The following is a 17,072-nucleotide window of genomic DNA, read 5'->3' as shown; positions in this document are numbered from 1 at the left end:
AAATTCCAGGGAGACAGAGTGCGTTGCCCTGGCCAGAACTGCTGTGACAATCATAAGCAGACACCCAGAGAGAGAGGTGGGTTAAAAGAAACTGCAGCTAAGCGCCAGGAACTTGGATTTTTCGTCTTTCCCCGGCCCCGGCCTCCATGTCAGCAGTGCGCTTATGAAGAAATACCTCGTTTGGCTCAACATTCTGTGGTGGTCAAGGGTTTGTGCGAGCTATGTGGAGCCTGCTTTGTCAAGAGGGCTTCATAAACCAAACCGGCCTCTGACTTGGATCTCATCCTGAAGCCCTCATTATACAGGCAGACCGAAACAGAAATTCCCCTTGCTTTAACGCCCAGCACATAAAGTCCTCTTTAATAAACATACACCATTTTTCAGTGGGACAGCCTCAAGGTGTCAAAAGTACATAAAGGTCTGAAAGCTGAAACCGTAGATAAACAGTGCGCTGAAATATATTTAGCAGAAAATATTGAAAGCCACAGGAAAAATATGTTCTCTTCCTGGGATGTTAGCGAAGGTTTAGGTTCAGGAAACCTTCAGGAAATAGCAAGTTGGGTTGAGAAGGAATACTGTTCAATGTAAATAAATCACTAAACCTCTTTGGCCTTCCTAGGCCTTGGCTGGAATGGAGTATTTCATTTTTTCCCCATTAAACAGGCCACCCGGGGAGTTGGCATTATAGACCTGAACATGTACCAAATCTGAATGTGCTATTTTGTTTCTGTACATTGAATCAGACTGTGTTTCAAACAGCAGCTTGTGCAAAATGGGGGGGGGGGGGGGGGAAGGGGGCCGGGGACGGTCGCGCAGGCTGGTGCGCCCTCGCTCAAAGTGTCAATGACAGACCTGTTTCACCTCAGATCACCCAGTGTCTTATCCCTGACAGGGACATAGTCTCTGTTGTTGTTGCCCAAGGTGATGTCATGCTCATTCTTAAACCCAGGGTTCTAAGGGTTGCGCTTATACTGCAATAAAATGGCTTCAGAAAGACCCAGATTTCCTGCCCTCTCAAGGTAGGGACACAGAGAACAGGAAAGGGCAGGCAGCCACTCTCCCTAAGATGGATGCTGCATGATGTAAGCGGCTGGCTAAACGTCTGGCATCCTTGCCGTTTTAAGTTGCCAGCAAAATATTATTAAAAAGATAAAATACACGCGAACCGTGCAGAATGTAGGGCTGCTGTGTTTACATCCGGGTTTTGATGACTCAAAGACTTACACTCGGGCTTGCTGAAAAGCTCTATTAAAAACACAGCTTTGTGAAAGCCCCCAGGGAGCAGGAAGCCGGGCTGGGGGTGTGCGTGATTGTGCTGTAGGGGGGTGGGGGCGGAGGGGTGTGGTGACCCGCCCAAGGACGAGCTCTTAGGCCTGCGGTCCTGGCCCGGCACTTAAAGCGCGGGAAGTGCTTCGAGGTTAACCTTCTCTCGGCTTTGGAACCAGAGCAGGCAGGGTTAACCTTTTTCCAGAACATTTATTTCACCATCTCACTGACTAGAGGGAGGAGGGGCAGGAGGCAGAGCGAGAGCCTGCCGCGCTGAGAGGCTGCGGATCACAAGGCCATTCTGATAGCCTCCTGTCCCCATGGCAACTGCAACGGCATTTATCAGTTCCTTCTGCGCACAGGCCCAGCAAATCTGCATTGCACATGGCAGGCTTCCAGCATTTCAAATGAAAGAGCACTTTGAACGGCTGCCAAGTTTGGAAGGAGCAGAACTGTCAGGGCTGCTTAAAGCTGGCAGTTTATACTGGGGAGGCTTTCGCTTCCCAGAATCCTCCGGGCCTGGCGAGCTGCCAAGTACTTAGCGGAAGCTAAAAAGTAACTCGCTCCCCTCCCTCCTCTCCCCTCCCCTCCTCTCGTCCTCCCCTCCCCCTGCTCACACTCCCCCTCCACGCCATTCACTGCAGTGCTCTCAAAATTTTCCACATGTCCTGTGTCACCAGTGCAGGCTGTACAATGAAAACCAGAACGCAGGCTGCCCACGGCCGGTCTTTTTTATTAATAAGGGGGGTGCGGGGAATGAGGCAGGTTGGGATCCGACACTGACAGCCGGGGCACCCTTTCTCTGCTGTACCTACCATAACCGCTGGGTGTGAGCCTGTGGGGTGTGTGTGTGTGTGTGTGTGTGTGCACGCGCGCCTCTCACCCTTAAAAATACATTAATGAAAGTAAAAGTAAAAGCAGCTTCAGGGCTCGAGACACCCTGAGCCCCGGGGGTGTAGTGGGGGTAGGTTTCCGTTGGGTGCTTTGGAGCTTCATTGAGGGTGGAAAATGGAGGTCATGCAGGCCGCGCTGTTCAGATCCAGCCTTTCCAAGAGCCCTGGGGAAGAGGGTTGTTATTGAGAACTGAGCCAGTTTCTGGAGCTTTCCTTGAATCTCTCGGGTGTCATGGTGAAAGCTCTGAGGCCACCGGTGGGGAGGGAGTTCAGAGATGGTTTTCAATGGAAAGTTTACCAGATAACTTCTGACCGTCAAGCACAGCACAAGGACTTCTACTAGCAGAAACTGGAAATTGGCATAGTGTTCACTGTGCTGAATTTTTTCAAAAAATTATAATCGACACTGAGATCAAGGGCCTAGGCTTTATTTTCCAGTACAAATAGAACGAAAATTGTCTGCTGCTTAGGCGGTTGGATAGAGTTCAGGAAAACTATGTCTGGCATTAATTCCAAAGTGGAGGTTTTGGTTCAAGCGAGGCCCATTAATTTCAGTAAACTGTTTTCACTAGTCCAGACCCTGCTGTGCAAGGACTATTTATTACCTTTTGCTAACCTGATGTCTGCAGAGTTGTAAAGCAAAGGGAAAAAAAAAAGAAAGATCCAGGGTGGAGATATCTATATCTTGGATCAAATGGGTTTTGCACCTTCCCTTTGGGGGCCATGTTTTATGGGGCGTTTTCTATCCTTGGTTTTTATCAGCCCCAGTTTTTATTTTAATCCATCTTGCAATGAATTAGAGAAAAAAAAATCTTGATGGAAAGGAATCTGGCAAGAGCAAATACCTATCTCTTACCTCCTTCAGAGGGGCACCGCCAGGCCACAGGATGTTTTGTGTGCCTGTCCCAGGCTTCCAGGTCCAGTGCAAAGCCCTGACATGATTCACCCCAACGATTGGGTCTAAAATACACCAAGACAGTCAATTTTGGCATTTGTTCTCCCTTAGGAATTTTACTAGCTGCCTTAGAAAAGCACATAAATTGCTTCCCCCTCCCTCTCTTTTTTCCATGCCTCCTCTCCTCATCACCCCCCCCACTTCAGTCCATCTCGATGTCATTTCAAAGAGAAGGATGAAAAGGGGGGATTTGTCAGGCGGTCAGGTTTGTGAATGTGTCTTTCCAGCCCCCAACACACACACACACACACACACACACACACACACACACACACCAGCTGAGAATGTTAATCAGAATTAAAAGCCAGTCAGTACTATTAAAGCATCAAACACCAAGACTTAGAGCAGGAGGGGGAATATAGGGTGGGGGTGGAGGGAATGGGAATGAAATGGAATTCAGGCCTCTGCACTGATTTACTAAAACGAAGGAGGGGAAAGGTAGCACCAATTTGATCAGCTTGTCAAATGTCAAAATTATTGGTCTTTTCTTTAACTACCCCCCTCCCTGCCCCAACACAGTCAAGTTTTGTGCCTTTCCCAAGTGTGATTAATCTCTGGCAGAGGCCAGAAACAGGAGTAGGTTTCTTGGCTGCCCGTTCTGATAAACAATCTGTTCCTGGGAAGAGTAGGTGAAGGGGGCGTAAATTGAGGGGGGTAATCTCCGGGTGTGGTGGCTGGGGGGGGGGGGGTGCATGGAGGAAAGGAGGGGAGGCGGAGGCCAGCCTAGTTAACTCTCACCACCCGCCTGGGAAATGCAAGTGTCCTTCCTTTGGAGCGGGTGGTTTTGGGGTGGGTCAGGTTTCCTGCCCCTAAGAATGTGAGCAGACAGTGAACCCATTCTTGCTGCCAGTTCACAACGTTCAGGAAATGTCGGAGGGACACCGAGGCCTCAGGGAGCAGGGGGCAAAGGGAGGGCGCTCTGGGCGTTGCAGACCACGGGCCAGTGTGCACACAGAAGGCTTGCCGGGGGAAACCGAGGCAGCGGCTGGGAAGCCTGGGTGGGGCCCGTGGTGGTAGGAAGTATTGCAAAGCGGAACAGGGAAAGACAGAAGATGTTCAAAACAAAAGGAGGGATGATTTTGCTGCATCGGACACTGCTGGTATTGAAACTGTAGGCAAGAGAGCTGGCTGTGGGTTTTGCAGTGGGTTTATTGTGTGGGCATCCAGGCAGAAAGCGGCAATATGAAAAAGTGGGGAGGGGGAGAGTCTACCTTGAAGAGAAATCAGTGCCGAGAAGGCTGTGCATGGCTGGGAAATGTCACTAAGGAGAGTGCAGTGGCACTGAATAAAAGGTGAATAATTGGGTACCTTTTGGAAAAGAAATGTAAAAATATTAATAAAGGCAAGAAACCCGCTTCTTCTCAGCTTGAAAAGCAAATTCACTTCTCACCTCCTGCTTCTCCTCCCCACCCAACACACAGGCACAGGCACCCATACAGACACACACACAAACACACACACACACCCCTCTTGTCTACTCTGCATCCAAGAAGCCTGGGCCAGGCTCGCTTTCCTTTGGATTTAATTACATGAAAATGCTGAACAAAACCCTGTAATTACACCCTTAGTCCCTGCCACTCAGGCCCAGCACACTTCCTGCCTAGTTTTGTTTTTTAAAGAAGAGGTCATTGCCTCTTTTCTTTCCAAATTGACCAAAACAAAAAAGTAAAAACCCCAAATAAATCCAACTGCTCCAAGCTTCAGCACCACCAGGGATTGGGGATGGGAAATCCGTGTCCCTGTAGGAAAGAGGAGAGAAGACAGGCTGAGCTCCTGTCCTCTTACTTTAGCTCTTAGGTCGAGGGGCAGTGACTGTTGATTTGTCTGCCAGCCCAGAAGAACAGAGATGCCAGGCTGGCCACCCCAGAAGGAAATCTTCCAGGAACAGGATGAAGAGTGTGGCCAGGCCTTAGCATCAGGCCTCAATTTCCGGCTATTTTACTGAGAAGGGCTTAGAGCTGGAAAAGAGTTTTAAGACGATGGCTCACCTTTCTATAGCTCTATGCAGTTTTTTAATATATATTCTTAAAGTTTATTTATGTATTTTGAGAAAAAGTGCGCCAATGGGGAGAAGCAGAGAGAGAGAGAGAGCGAGAGAGAGAGGGAGAGAGAGAATCCCAAGCAGGCTCTGCAGTGGCATCTCAGAGCCCCACTAGGGACTCAAACTCGTGATCTGTGAGATCGTGACCTGAGCCGAAACCGAGAGTCAGAAGGATGCTTAACAGATTGAGCCAACTGTAGTGCCCCTAGTGCTATATGTATGTGTACACACACACACACACACACACACACACACACACACACACAGACGATTTCACAGTAAGCCCCTGAAGTAGGGAGAACAAATTTCAATATCAATACTCACACTCAATGGGTGAGGAAACTGAGGCCCAGAGAGAATAAATAGATTGCTCTAAGTCAGTCATGTGGCTGGTGGAAGTGTTGAACAAGCACTGCCTCTGATGACTTTTATGCTCTAACACCAGGAAACTAGGACATCTGGGAGGAAATGGAGGTTTTTGGATTTGGGGCTGGAGCCAACCTGACTTGGTTCATCATTAGATCCTCAGGACCGAGAGAGAAAGTGCTCTCTAAAAAAAAATAGTTGAATAACGGAACGAACGGCAAATGGAAGGGCACACATCAAGGAGCTGGGGAATGGAAACCCACCAGGCCATCTGGTGGCCCAGTTTCAGCTTTGAAGCAAAAGTAAGTGATGAGAATAGTTTCACACCCACTAGGGACATATCAGGCTTGGATCCTCTAGGTCTGGCCAGAGAGGGAAATTCAAATTAAAGCGTGGTGGTCCTCTAGATGGATCAGGGTTGGGGATACCCCTTGTTCCCTCACCTCCTATCTCCAATGATGCCTAGGCCAGGTTTGGTTGTCAGGGGTATAGACCTCCCCTGGGCGAGAAGTGTTCTGAGGACAGCAGCCGTACTTACCAAGTGGCCTCCAGCCCAAATACAGGCCTGCACAGTTTGGGCGGGTGTGTAGTCAGTGTTACCTGAATTAGGTGAGAACAAAGGGTTGTTTCTTATGTGATATGGACTGTGGGTCTGTGAGAACAAAGGATTGTTTCCTATGTGATATCGCTTGTGGGTCTGGAAAGAGGTTCCTTCCACCATAAAAGGTACGCTCTCGGCTTTCCTCCTTCCCCTTCATCATTCAGCCTGGGGTCCTCCTCAGGGGTGAACATTTAAAATGTGGCTATCCTCAGGGGCGCCTGGGAGGCTCAGTTAAGCGCCCAACTTCAGCTCAGGTCATGATTCGCGGTTTGTGAGGTGGAGTCCTGCTTCATGCTCTGTGCTGACAGCTCGGAGCCTGGAGCCTGCTTTGAATTCTGTGTCTCCCTCTCTGTCTCTCTCTGCCCCTCCCCTGTTCATGCTCTCTCTGTCTCTCATAAATAAATAAATAAATAAATAAATAAATAAATAAATAAATAAAATGCAGCTATCCTCGGTGAGGGTAATTTAGTAAGTTTCCCAATACTTCGGTGTGTTCGAGAGCTTCAGATTTTCCTCCAAACCCTCCCTCCTAAGGCCGGGTATAGAAAACCCAGAGAGAGAAAAAAGTCTCAGGGGATGCCAGGGAAGCAGTTACACCATTTTGCTCAAAGCTGACTGACTAGTGACTGTACCTCCAAAATAACTCGTGCTAATTTGTGCATAATTCTGCATCTATTGGGACAGTAGTGACATTCTTAACCTGCAAACTCTTGTGGGGAGATGCATTTCACTTTCTTGCAGTTTCTGAATTTCTTAGAGGCATCCGGGGACTTCCCCCCACTCCCTCCCAAAAAGCTAGCAACTTGTGGGGGAGAATAAGGAATGCTGGGTTTAAAGCCAGAGAACCTGGTTTCCAGTAATTCTGAACTAGCTCTGGACCTGCTTTCCTCACCTATACAGGAGAGTGATGAAAGTAACACCTACCTCACAGGGCTGGTGGGGGATCGGTGAGATAATGTCTGGGAATGCACTGCAGGGCCCTAGACAAATGGCCGTCATTATATTGTTCATAATCTCTTACATTTTATTAAGTACATTATAATCTTGTATCTTCCATGCAGACCAATGAGTCAGGCAAAGGAGGCAGTGAAATTATTCCCATTTTACAGACTTAAGAAACCAAGTTCAAGTGATTTGCTCAAGGTCAGATAGCTACTTAGTTAGGGTCAGCCAAGTCCAAGTCGAACAACATAATGTAAATATGTACAATGTACATATTTCCTTTCCTCCTCCTGAGTTAGGGGTTGACTGCCCAGCTCAGGCAAGTCAAAATATTTGCAGATCATAGCCATCCACCCCAACCAGTGACAGCAGTGATGATGATGGCCCATCTGTACCAGACTTGACCGACTTGACGGTGGGACCCGGAGGCCTCAGGGAGGGCTTCCCGCTCTGAGGCCCCGCCTTCTGGCGGCCCCCAGCAGGAAAGCGGGCGGCGGCGGCGGCGACTGGTCTCCGAAGCTAGGCAGTGGAAATCCCCAGCACTGGTGCGGACTGGTGGGAACCCACTGGCACCCCTGCTCCCTGCTGAGGCCCATGCGGAAGCCGGTAGGATGGAGGGTCCGGGGTTCTGCGCACCTGTGGCCTTAGTTGCTCCCCTGCCAAGCTCTCCTCTGACTCTAGTCCTCCAAGGTCTCCTTCTCGGTTACTCCCCTTCTTGGGGTGTGGGTATTTGTTTTAACCCAACTGGGCCAGTGAATAGAACCCTTGTCTGCCGCTTCCCATTTTTTCCCTCTAGGCCTGGTCCTTAGGAGGCTCATTCCAGGGCTCCTTTATTTTTGGACCTAAAAACACACAGCAGCTTTTGCTGAGGGCAGCGCTGGGCTCCCCGGTGCCCTGGCACGCTGGCGAAGAGGAAACGGGGAGGAGGCAGGAACCAGACGCGACTCCCTCGGCCTTTCTTTCCTTCCCTGCTCCCCGCCCCTTCAGGAAGAAAGCAGTCAGAGATCTGATCGCTCGCTGAGGCCGCTGTGCCAGCACCAACCACTACGTCGTCCTCCTTTTCTTCCACCCAGCTTTGCCCAGAGCGCCCGGCTGCCCGCGCGCCGCAGGCTGGGCAGGTCCTGGCCGGTGGCGCTGGCTCCCCTCCCCAGGGATTCTCAGCGAATCACGTTGTTCCTGGGCTTTCACGCTTGAGTGGCTCTTGTGTAACCCTACGCCCTGGCCTAAGTCAATACTTTTTTTAAATACCAGAATTAATACTTTAGGAAAAGGCAAATACTTCCGCCACAGAACCCGAGAAAATGTGTAAATTACTCCGCTGACTGGTTCTCCCTCCCCCAGAGCCCCGAGGTTCCTGGCTCCTGGGGAAGGGGTCCCTTGGAGAGGCCGGAGCAAGGCCCAACCCAGACGTTTGTTTTCACCGGGTCCAGCTTACCGCCAGGCACAGCGTTACCAAAAAAGGCCTTTCTCCTGCCAGAGCGCTTGGCTGCGTACGGCTGTGCAGCGGGGTGACGCGAGGTTCAGCCCGGGGCCTCTTCGAAGGCTGAGCCAGTTGGCGGCAGGGATGCCAGGCCGAAGAGTCCCCAGCCCGACCCATCTCTGCCACAAAGGGCTCGAAACGGCTCGGGGACAGAAGGGAGACTGCAGGGAGCTCAGAAATGTGTGGACACAATGCGACCTTCTCACCCTTAAGGTTGGGCGGTGGTCTCTGGCAAGGCCAAGTGGAGAGTTGACCAGTGTAGAGGGGGACAGTTCTCTGAGGGTGTCAGCTCAGATGGCACGCTGGAGGAGCGACAACCATAGGAAGTAAATTCAGGGAGGACTGCAGGCGTTTCCTCCTTGAGCCTGGTTGAACCTGGCTTTGCTGGTCTCCCAGACCCCACCTCCAGTCTCTCCACCTGCTGTCTTAGGTCGAGCCCCAGACCAACCCCATCCTTCCCACCCACACTGTGGACACAGCACTGTCACAGGGGCTTCGCCTTCCAGGGAGAATCTACCTCCAAAACATTGGTGTTCTTGCTTCTCACAATCCTGGACACATCCCCAAATAGGGCCATCTCAGACAAGCAGTTAGGACAAAACTGACCACCATAAATGACGGTGATTCTTTAAGGGTGGAAGGGTGTCAAGAGAACTATGCTTTTTAAATTAAAGGATTATGAGACTGTAATGGAAGTTTGTTTAAATGCATGTTTATTTCTAACTCAGTGTGTCTGAAGACACCCGGCATGTATGTGTATATATATCTCTCCTTTAGTAACAGCGAAGACAGAGACAGACAGGGAGATGGAGACATATGTGCACGCATACCAAACATAACACTGTGACATAGACTCCAACTTGCTTTCTCTAGCAGCCTGGCTAGAGGGTTGGGGCTAGGTTGCCGTTCCTCAGTATTTTTGGTTTAATAAAGGGATGGGCTGGATAAATATTAATGTAAAGAAATGGGTGAAGCAGCCTAGCCAAAGCTAATGAGCCTGGAGCCCTGGGCTGGTGGGGATGTCACTCCATTTCCCAGCCCTATGTTTTGACTCACTCCAGGATAGCTGTGGTGTGGGGAGGGCTGAAGTTTGGAAGGGTGAGGCAATGCCCTGGAGCAGCTCTTTACAGAGGAATCACTGCTGGGAGCCAGTCAGCCTGGGAAAGTTTATTATTGTTGGGGGGTGCACAGCAAGCTCCCTTTTTTTCTTTTTTTTTCTTTTTGCAATAACAGAAATCCGGCTGCTCTGAGATGAAAGAGGGGTTCCCTAGGGCTCTTCCTTCCCCTTTTCTCCCCATCCTTAAAATTCCGCTTCCTTTGCACCTCTGACCCCACAATGAGCGGGAGAACCATGTGCTGAGGAGTGCTGGGTGGCAGAACAGTCTCTGAAAGTCAAGTGTCAAAATAAAAATAAATACATCTTGTTTCTTACACTCAACTTTATTACAATTAGTAGTAACAGTAGTGATGTGCATAATGACCCTCACATTTTATGCAATTTACAAAGTACTTTCACATGTTAAGTAACAATAGTACCAACATTAATATCAATACTACTAATAACCAACACTTACTTCCTGTGAAGCCTGACACTGTGCTCTACACAGCGTATGGTGTGTTTGTTTCAGTCTGTGGCAGTGGCAGATCCAAAACTTCTTTATGTGTGAGAACTCACTGGCACAACCTGTTTGGAAAGGGAAGGATGGGGGTTGGTTATGAAGGTGTATTTTGCATACACTTTACATGAGATTGTATGTAACAAAGAAGGGCCGATGGAAATTGTGAACACTGCAAATCGCCTTTGAGAACCTGAGCTTGTCACAACTACCTCGCAAACCAGAATTACTGGATGCAGATCCCACCTCCATCTCTAATGGCCGTGTGACCTTGGGCAAGTCATTTAACCTCTTTACTTTCTGAGCCTGCAAAACAGCTAATGATAGAATCTACCTGGGAGACAGTATTGAGAGTTTAATGATGACGCAGGAAAACCACCTGGCAGTGTCTGGCTCACAGCAATCTCAGTGAGTTACCTCCTATTATGACAAAAAACAAAACAAAATCGCAAACAATTCTCGGAAGGTGGGGGCTATGATCCCATTTTACAGAGGGAAAACAGGTGATGTGAAAGAAAGTAACTAGCTCAAGGTCACAAAGCTAGTAAATGATACAGAGGAAATTCCAACCAGGTTCAACAAACTCCAGAACCTGAAAGCCCCTTATATTGCTTCCTCTCCTCCAGCCTAGCCCATGATAATCTCAGTTTTCATGAGGGTGGGATGAGGGTGGGAGGAGCAGACCCAGTACTTAGAAGAATCAGTGGAACTGTCCTAACTAGAGTTACCACCAACCTTATCTGTTTTGCAATAAGCAATAATGATGAGCAGTGATCCCCTAACGGAAAAGACATCAGGGCCTTGCTCAGCTTTCTGAGCACTACGGAATGAAATCACAACATGTGAGAAAGAATCTTGAAACTGCCACTGTGCTTTACAAAGAGATAGCAATATTATTAAATGCTGCTCCACCTTCTTTTATCAAACCGGGAAAAAGCACTCACCTGTTTGGCCTCTGCAGCACCTTCCCCCTCCCTGCCCCCAACTGCAGCTGTGAGCAGCCAGTAGCTTGTTTTCCTTAAAGGCCTCCGGGTGCTCTGGGTGCTCGCTCGTAGCGTCTTTAGACATTAAGCCAAAATTTTTAGAGTGCGACTGGGGGGGAGGAGTAGCTCACCCTGAATTCATTTAGCTCTGTCGTTGAAACTCGGGCTCCTAAACGAGAGCACAAAAAGAAATCGAAAAGGCAGTTTCTGGACCAATGGAAAACAGCTAATTTTGCAGGTGCTTTGGCATCAATGGTAGCAATGAATGTAACATCCATACCGGCGGGGGTGGGAGAGGTTTGATTACAGATGAAATGGGTAGTACCCTAAACGAAATTCGCAACGAAAATCTTGAAACTGGACATTTAAATTCACTGCCCGGGGTGGGGTAGGGAGCGGGATCGGAAATGACGCTTGTGGTTTTTTAATGCGTTTTTACTTGGGAAAGCCGGGCGGGGAAAGGAAAGGTCATCGTCTGTTTAATTTCCACCCCCAGCCCTGGACTTCCAGCATTAGCTCGCCCGGCCTCAGCTGTTGTACACACACGGTGAGGGGGGAGGGGAAGGCGGAGGCGCGGAGGCGGGGCCGACTGGGAGGAATCTGGGCGTCCTGCCGCGCATGCGCCTTCCCCGAGCAACAAGTGGGCTCCACAGACAGAGGAAGTGTAAGGGGGCGGGGGGGAGAACTGGTGCAGAGCATGGTGGTGACGTCAGCGCTCCGCCCGGGCGGCATCCCGCGCGGCCAAGCCGGGGACAGCGCGAGCCGCAGCGCGAGCGGGAGCGCCGAGACGCGCCTCCGGAACGTAGAGTAACAATCACAACCCCACATTCCGGGCGAGTGCGAGCGGGAAGGGATGCGACCCGGGCCGAGGCGCCGCGCGAGCGCCCTGCAGCCAACGTGAGCGCCGCCAGCCGCGGCGGCCCGGGCGCCGGCCAGGCCTGGGGGCGGCGGGAGCCTGCTTGCGTGCGCTCCTCTCCTCTGCTCTCGTGCGTTCTGGAAGCAGTGGCCGCGGCGGCTCCCTTCGGCCGTGCAAACCCAGCCGCCGCCAGCGGAACGGCCGACGCTGCGGAGGGGAGAAGCACCTCTCGGCTGCCACCCCCTCCCTCCCCCGGCCCTCCGGGGAAGCAGCGACTTCAGCAAGATTGGACCCGGGCACCGGGTGGCACTGAACCCTCTAGCCTTCGCCCCGGGGAGCCTGGCGGGGAAAGGACGCAGCTCGTAGCGGGGCCCCTAGGGGAGAGGAAGAGACAGCCCCTTTCGAGCTTCCAAGCACCAGCCACTCCGGGGAGGGGGCCAAGAGCCAACGGCGGCCAGCACTCGGCACCCTCGCCCCCTCCCCTCGGGCCCGACGCTTCCAGCCCGGGTGCGCGGCACCAGGAAGAAGGCGCCTGAGCTCCCCTCCCGACGAGACAGCCGCAGTAGGAGGTGGGGGCGAGGAGCGGGCTGAACTCGTCCGCCGCTCCGGCGGTGGAGCCCCCGCGGAGAGGCGCTGCGCCGGCGGTGGAGACTCGCGCTCCCTCCAACCCCTGGGGCAGAACTTTCTCGCCCCCCCTTCCTCCCCCGCAGCCGGACTCCCTCCCCAGCCGGCCAGTCCTCCCGGAGGAGAAGGCGCCGCGGAGACAGCCTGGGCGGGGGCCTACCTTCCCCAGGGCGGGCATCATGTCGGCGGCGCAGGTGTCCTCGTCCCGGAGACAATCTTGCTACCTGTGCGACCTGCCCCGCATGCCCTGGGCCATGATCTGGGACTTCTCGGAACCCGTATGCCGCGGTTGCGTCAACTACGAGGGCGCCGATCGCATCGAGTTCGTGATCGAGACCGCGCGCCAGCTGAAGCGGGCGCACGGCTGCTTTCAGGACGGCCGCTCCCCCGGGCCGCCGCCGCCCGTCGGGGTCAAGACGGTGGCCCTGTCGGCTAAAGAGGCGGCGGCTGCGGCAGCGGCGGCAGCTGCCGCCGCACAGCAACAGCAGCAGCAGCAACAGCAGCAGCAGCAACAACAGCAGCAGCAGCAACAGCAACAACAGCTCAACCACGTCGATGGTTCCAGCAAGCCTGCGGTGCTGGCGGCCCCGTCCGGCCTGGAGCGCTATGGCCTTAGCGCCGCCGCCGCCGCTGCCGCTGCCGCCGCCGCCGCGGTGGAGCAGCGCAGCCGCTTCGAGTATCCTCCACCGCCGGTGAGCCTGGGAAGCAGCAGCCACGCCGCGCGGCTGCCCAACGGCCTGGGGGGCCCAAATGGTTTCCCCAAGCCAACACCGGAGGAGGGACCCCCAGAGCTGAACCGCCAGAGCCCCAACTCCTCTTCAGCTGCGGCGTCGGTGGCGTCTCGGCGCGGGACGCACGGTGGGCTAGTGACGGGGCTGCCCAACCCGGGGGGCGGTGGAGGCCCCCAGCTCACGGTGCCCCCCAACCTGCTGCCGCAGACGCTGCTTAACGGCCCGGCCAGTGCCGCCGTGCTGCCCCCACCGCCGCCGCACGGCCTGGGCAGCCGTGGGCCCCCGACGCCCGCGCCCCCAGGGGCGCCCGGGGGCCCCGCTTGTCTGGGGGGCGCCCCAGGCGTATCAGCCGCGTCGTCCTCAGCGTCGTCTTCCACCTCGTCGTCAGTGGCCGAGGTGGGTGTAGGTGCTGGCGGCAAAAGGCCCGGCTCGGTATCGAGTACAGACCAGGAGCGCGAGCTGAAGGAGAAGCAGCGGAACGCTGAGGCCCTGGCTGAGCTGAGCGAGAGCCTGCGCAACCGCGCGGAGGAGTGGGCCAACAAGCCTAAGATGGTCCGCGACACGCTGCTCACGCTGGCTGGCTGTACGCCCTACGAGGTGCGTTTCAAGAAGGACCACTCTCTGCTGGGCCGCGTCTTTGCCTTCGATGCTGTCTCCAAGCCGGGCATGGACTACGAGTTGAAGCTGTTCATCGAGTACCCCACGGGCTCAGGCAACGTGTACTCCAGCGCATCTGGTGTGGCCAAGCAGATGTACCAGGACTGTATGAAGGACTTCGGCCGGGGTCTCTCCTCCGGCTTCAAGTATCTGGAGTACGAAAAGAAGCACGGCTCCGGGGACTGGCGTCTACTTGGAGACCTGCTGCCTGAGGCCGTGCGCTTCTTCAAGGAGGGCGTGCCCGGCGCCGACATGCTGCCCCAGCCCTACCTGGACGCCAGCTGCCCCATGCTGCCCACGGCGCTGGTGAGTCTAAGCCGCGCCCCCAGCGCGCCCCCGGGCACCGGGGCCCTGCCGCCTGCCGCCCCTTCGGGTCGGGGCACAGCTGCCAGTCTTCGCAAGAGGAAGGCGTCCCCTGAGCCCCCGGATTCCGCCGAGGGCGCCCTGAAGCTGGGCGAGGAGCAGCAGAGGCAGCAGTGGATGGCGAACCAGAGCGAGGCACTAAAGCTCACCATGACGGCCGGGGGCTTTGCGGCGCCCGGGCATGCCGCCGGAGGTCCGCCCCCACCGCCTCCGCCCCTGGGACCCCATTCCAACCGGACCACCCCGCCCGAGTCAGCCCCCCAGAACGGCCCTTCCCCCATGGCCGCCCTCATGTCGGTGGCAGACACTCTGGGCACGGCGCACTCGCCCAAGGACGGCAGCTCCGTGCACTCCACCACTGCGTCCGCGCGGCGCAACAGCAGCAGCCCGGTGTCACCGGCCTCGGTGCCCGGGCAGCGCCGCTTGGCATCACGGAACGGGGACCTGAATTTACAGGTGGCGCCCCCGCCTCCTAGCACCCACCCGGGCATGGACCAAGTGCACCCCCAAAACATTCCGGATTCCCCTATGGCCAACAGCGGGCCCCTCTGCTGTACCATTTGCCACGAACGTTTGGAGGACACGCATTTCGTTCAGTGCCCATCAGTCCCCAGCCACAAATTCTGTTTCCCTTGCTCTAGAGAGAGTATCAAGGCCCAGGGGGCCACCGGCGAGGTGTACTGCCCCAGCGGAGAGAAATGCCCCCTGGTTGGGTCGAATGTACCTTGGGCCTTCATGCAGGGCGAAATCGCGACGATCTTAGCTGGAGATGTTAAAGTGAAAAAGGAGAGAGACCCTTGAACCACAAGACAGCCACCTCCTTTGCCCCTGACCGGCTCCTCTCCGATCCAGAGGGCCCCTCCCCCACCCCCCTCCCCCCTCCCTTCCCTCACCCCCAAGGTGTAGAATTGTGAATATAACAAACTGCAAAAAGTTAGTCTTATGTATAGACATTATTTTCGTCGTATGTTTCTATATTTTGAAACAAAAGGTATGTAACTTCTTCATTTGAAGGATAAGCTGGTTTGTGTTAAGCAGTATAATATTGGTTGGGTCATTTGCATCATTTCGTTAGCATTTATTTGGTGGCAGAGTGTTTGCCTAGGTACCGAATTAATAGCCCTTAGCAACGACTGCTGCTGGTGTGTATTTTTGTAAATGTTATGCACTCTCTGAAAGGAAAAAAAAAACACAAAAGAAAATGACTTTTTGTTTTGTTTTGCCAAGGCCAGTGTTGCTGCCTAAAAAAAAAAAAAAAAAAAAAAAAAAAAAAAAAAGCTATAAAATGGTGAAAGCTTCTTTCTAAACAGCCCCAAGTGTTGAAGTCTTCACTTTATTTTGTTGGTTTTGTTCCGTTTTGTTTTGTTACTCTGTTTTGTTTGCAAAATGGTAAGGGGGAGGTGTTGGGGGGGATGGGGTGTTTTTTGTTGCAAGTTTGTGAGGGAAAATGTTTTGGTTTGTTTCTACTGACCTGGATGTGTTGGATCTTCACGTGTTGTTTTGTTTTTGTTTTATTGATGCACGGATGCTTTTGAACAGTAGAGCGAAATGCTAGACATGGGGAGTCTGCTCTGTTTGTCCTTTATACATTTCTGTAGTTAACAGAACACTGTAATGTGCCTTGGAGCTTAGTAACTTGTAATAAATTCAATTGATATTAATTCTGCCCTGAGTCAGCAAGTGTGTTTTTCTAGAGCTAAGGCCACATAGTTCCAACATAGGGGACACCCTCCCTACCAGCAGAGGACACAAATGCTGGTGCCTTTGCAAGCCCTGAGAGGTTGGCATCTGTAGAAGGCCTTGTGCTGGCTGACTGCCCCTCCCCCCCGCCCCCCCCCCCCAGTACCAAGCTATTTACATTCACCTCTGGGGGCGGGATGGTTGCTGACTAAGCAATTTCTGTTTACTCTTCTGCATCTCTATTTTCCCCATGCACGCCCCAGCTGCAAATGGCATTGTCAGGAACTCTCCAGTGCAGCTGTGACTTGAGTTCAAGTGGGAAAAAGCAAAACAAAAAAGCTAAGATGCTTTGCCTCTTCAATGTGGCAGAAATCACGCCACCTGTAAAGCAAAAACGCCAGAGAGCTGGGAGCTGTCCGCAGAGGCATGAAGGGTGTGGGCAACAGGGAAACACAAGCATGGACTGAGCCAGGAGAGTTGCCAGCAGCTTCCAGCTGATGTATTGGAAAAGCAGGGCCACCTCATTCATCACTCCTGTTTCTTCTCTTTATGATAAGTACTTCCAAAGGCTGGACACTTAGCTGGTGAGAATTGTGGGGAGCGGGGGAAGAGAAAAAAAGCCAAATCCAGTTCCTGAGGCAAAGGTCCCTTATGACATCAAGTAAAACCCATTCCCACTGGTGAAGAAATTCAAGTATTCGTCTAGCCAACTTTTGGGCAGCATTTGTGAGGTACAGAGGGGTGGGGAAAGGGACCAGGATTGGAATGTCCCTCGGAGCTCTGAGCCCCCTGGGCTGAGACCAGACTGGAGCTCTCCCAGAGCTAGGGCAAGGCAAAAAACCTGGTTTGGACCTTGTACTTTGTGGGAGGCAAATGGAAGAGGAGAAGACAGAGGGAGGTAGCAAAACAAAACCTATCTGAAATTCACTCCTGGTCACACCCCAGTCCTGAGAGGGGTGCGGGCTGGGCCAGGATACTTCCCATCAAGGTGAGGAATAGATGAACAAGAGAAGAGACC

The 17,072-nt window shown here is 53.1% G+C and overlaps 1 protein-coding gene across 1 annotated transcript; it reads left to right on the top strand.

Moving 5' to 3' along the window:
* The first annotated feature begins 12,799 nt into the window (after positions 1 to 12,799).
* IRF2BPL (interferon regulatory factor 2 binding protein like) lies at positions 12,800 to 16,035 on the top strand. The gene has a single exon (XM_027066249.2). It carries the CDS (start codon positions 12,803 to 12,805, stop codon positions 15,173 to 15,175), a length of 2,373 nt encoding a protein of 790 aa, XP_026922050.1. The 5' UTR covers positions 12,800 to 12,802; the 3' UTR covers positions 15,176 to 16,035.
* Positions 16,036 to 17,072: the final 1,037 nt, after the last annotated feature.

This window comes from Acinonyx jubatus, chromosome B3 (assembly GCF_027475565.1).
Source record: "Acinonyx jubatus isolate Ajub_Pintada_27869175 chromosome B3, VMU_Ajub_asm_v1.0, whole genome shotgun sequence".
Classification (NCBI taxonomy): domain Eukaryota; kingdom Metazoa; phylum Chordata; class Mammalia; order Carnivora; family Felidae; genus Acinonyx; species Acinonyx jubatus.
The sequence above is the reverse complement of the archived record's forward strand: the minus strand, read 5'-3'. Positions and strand labels throughout refer to the sequence as shown.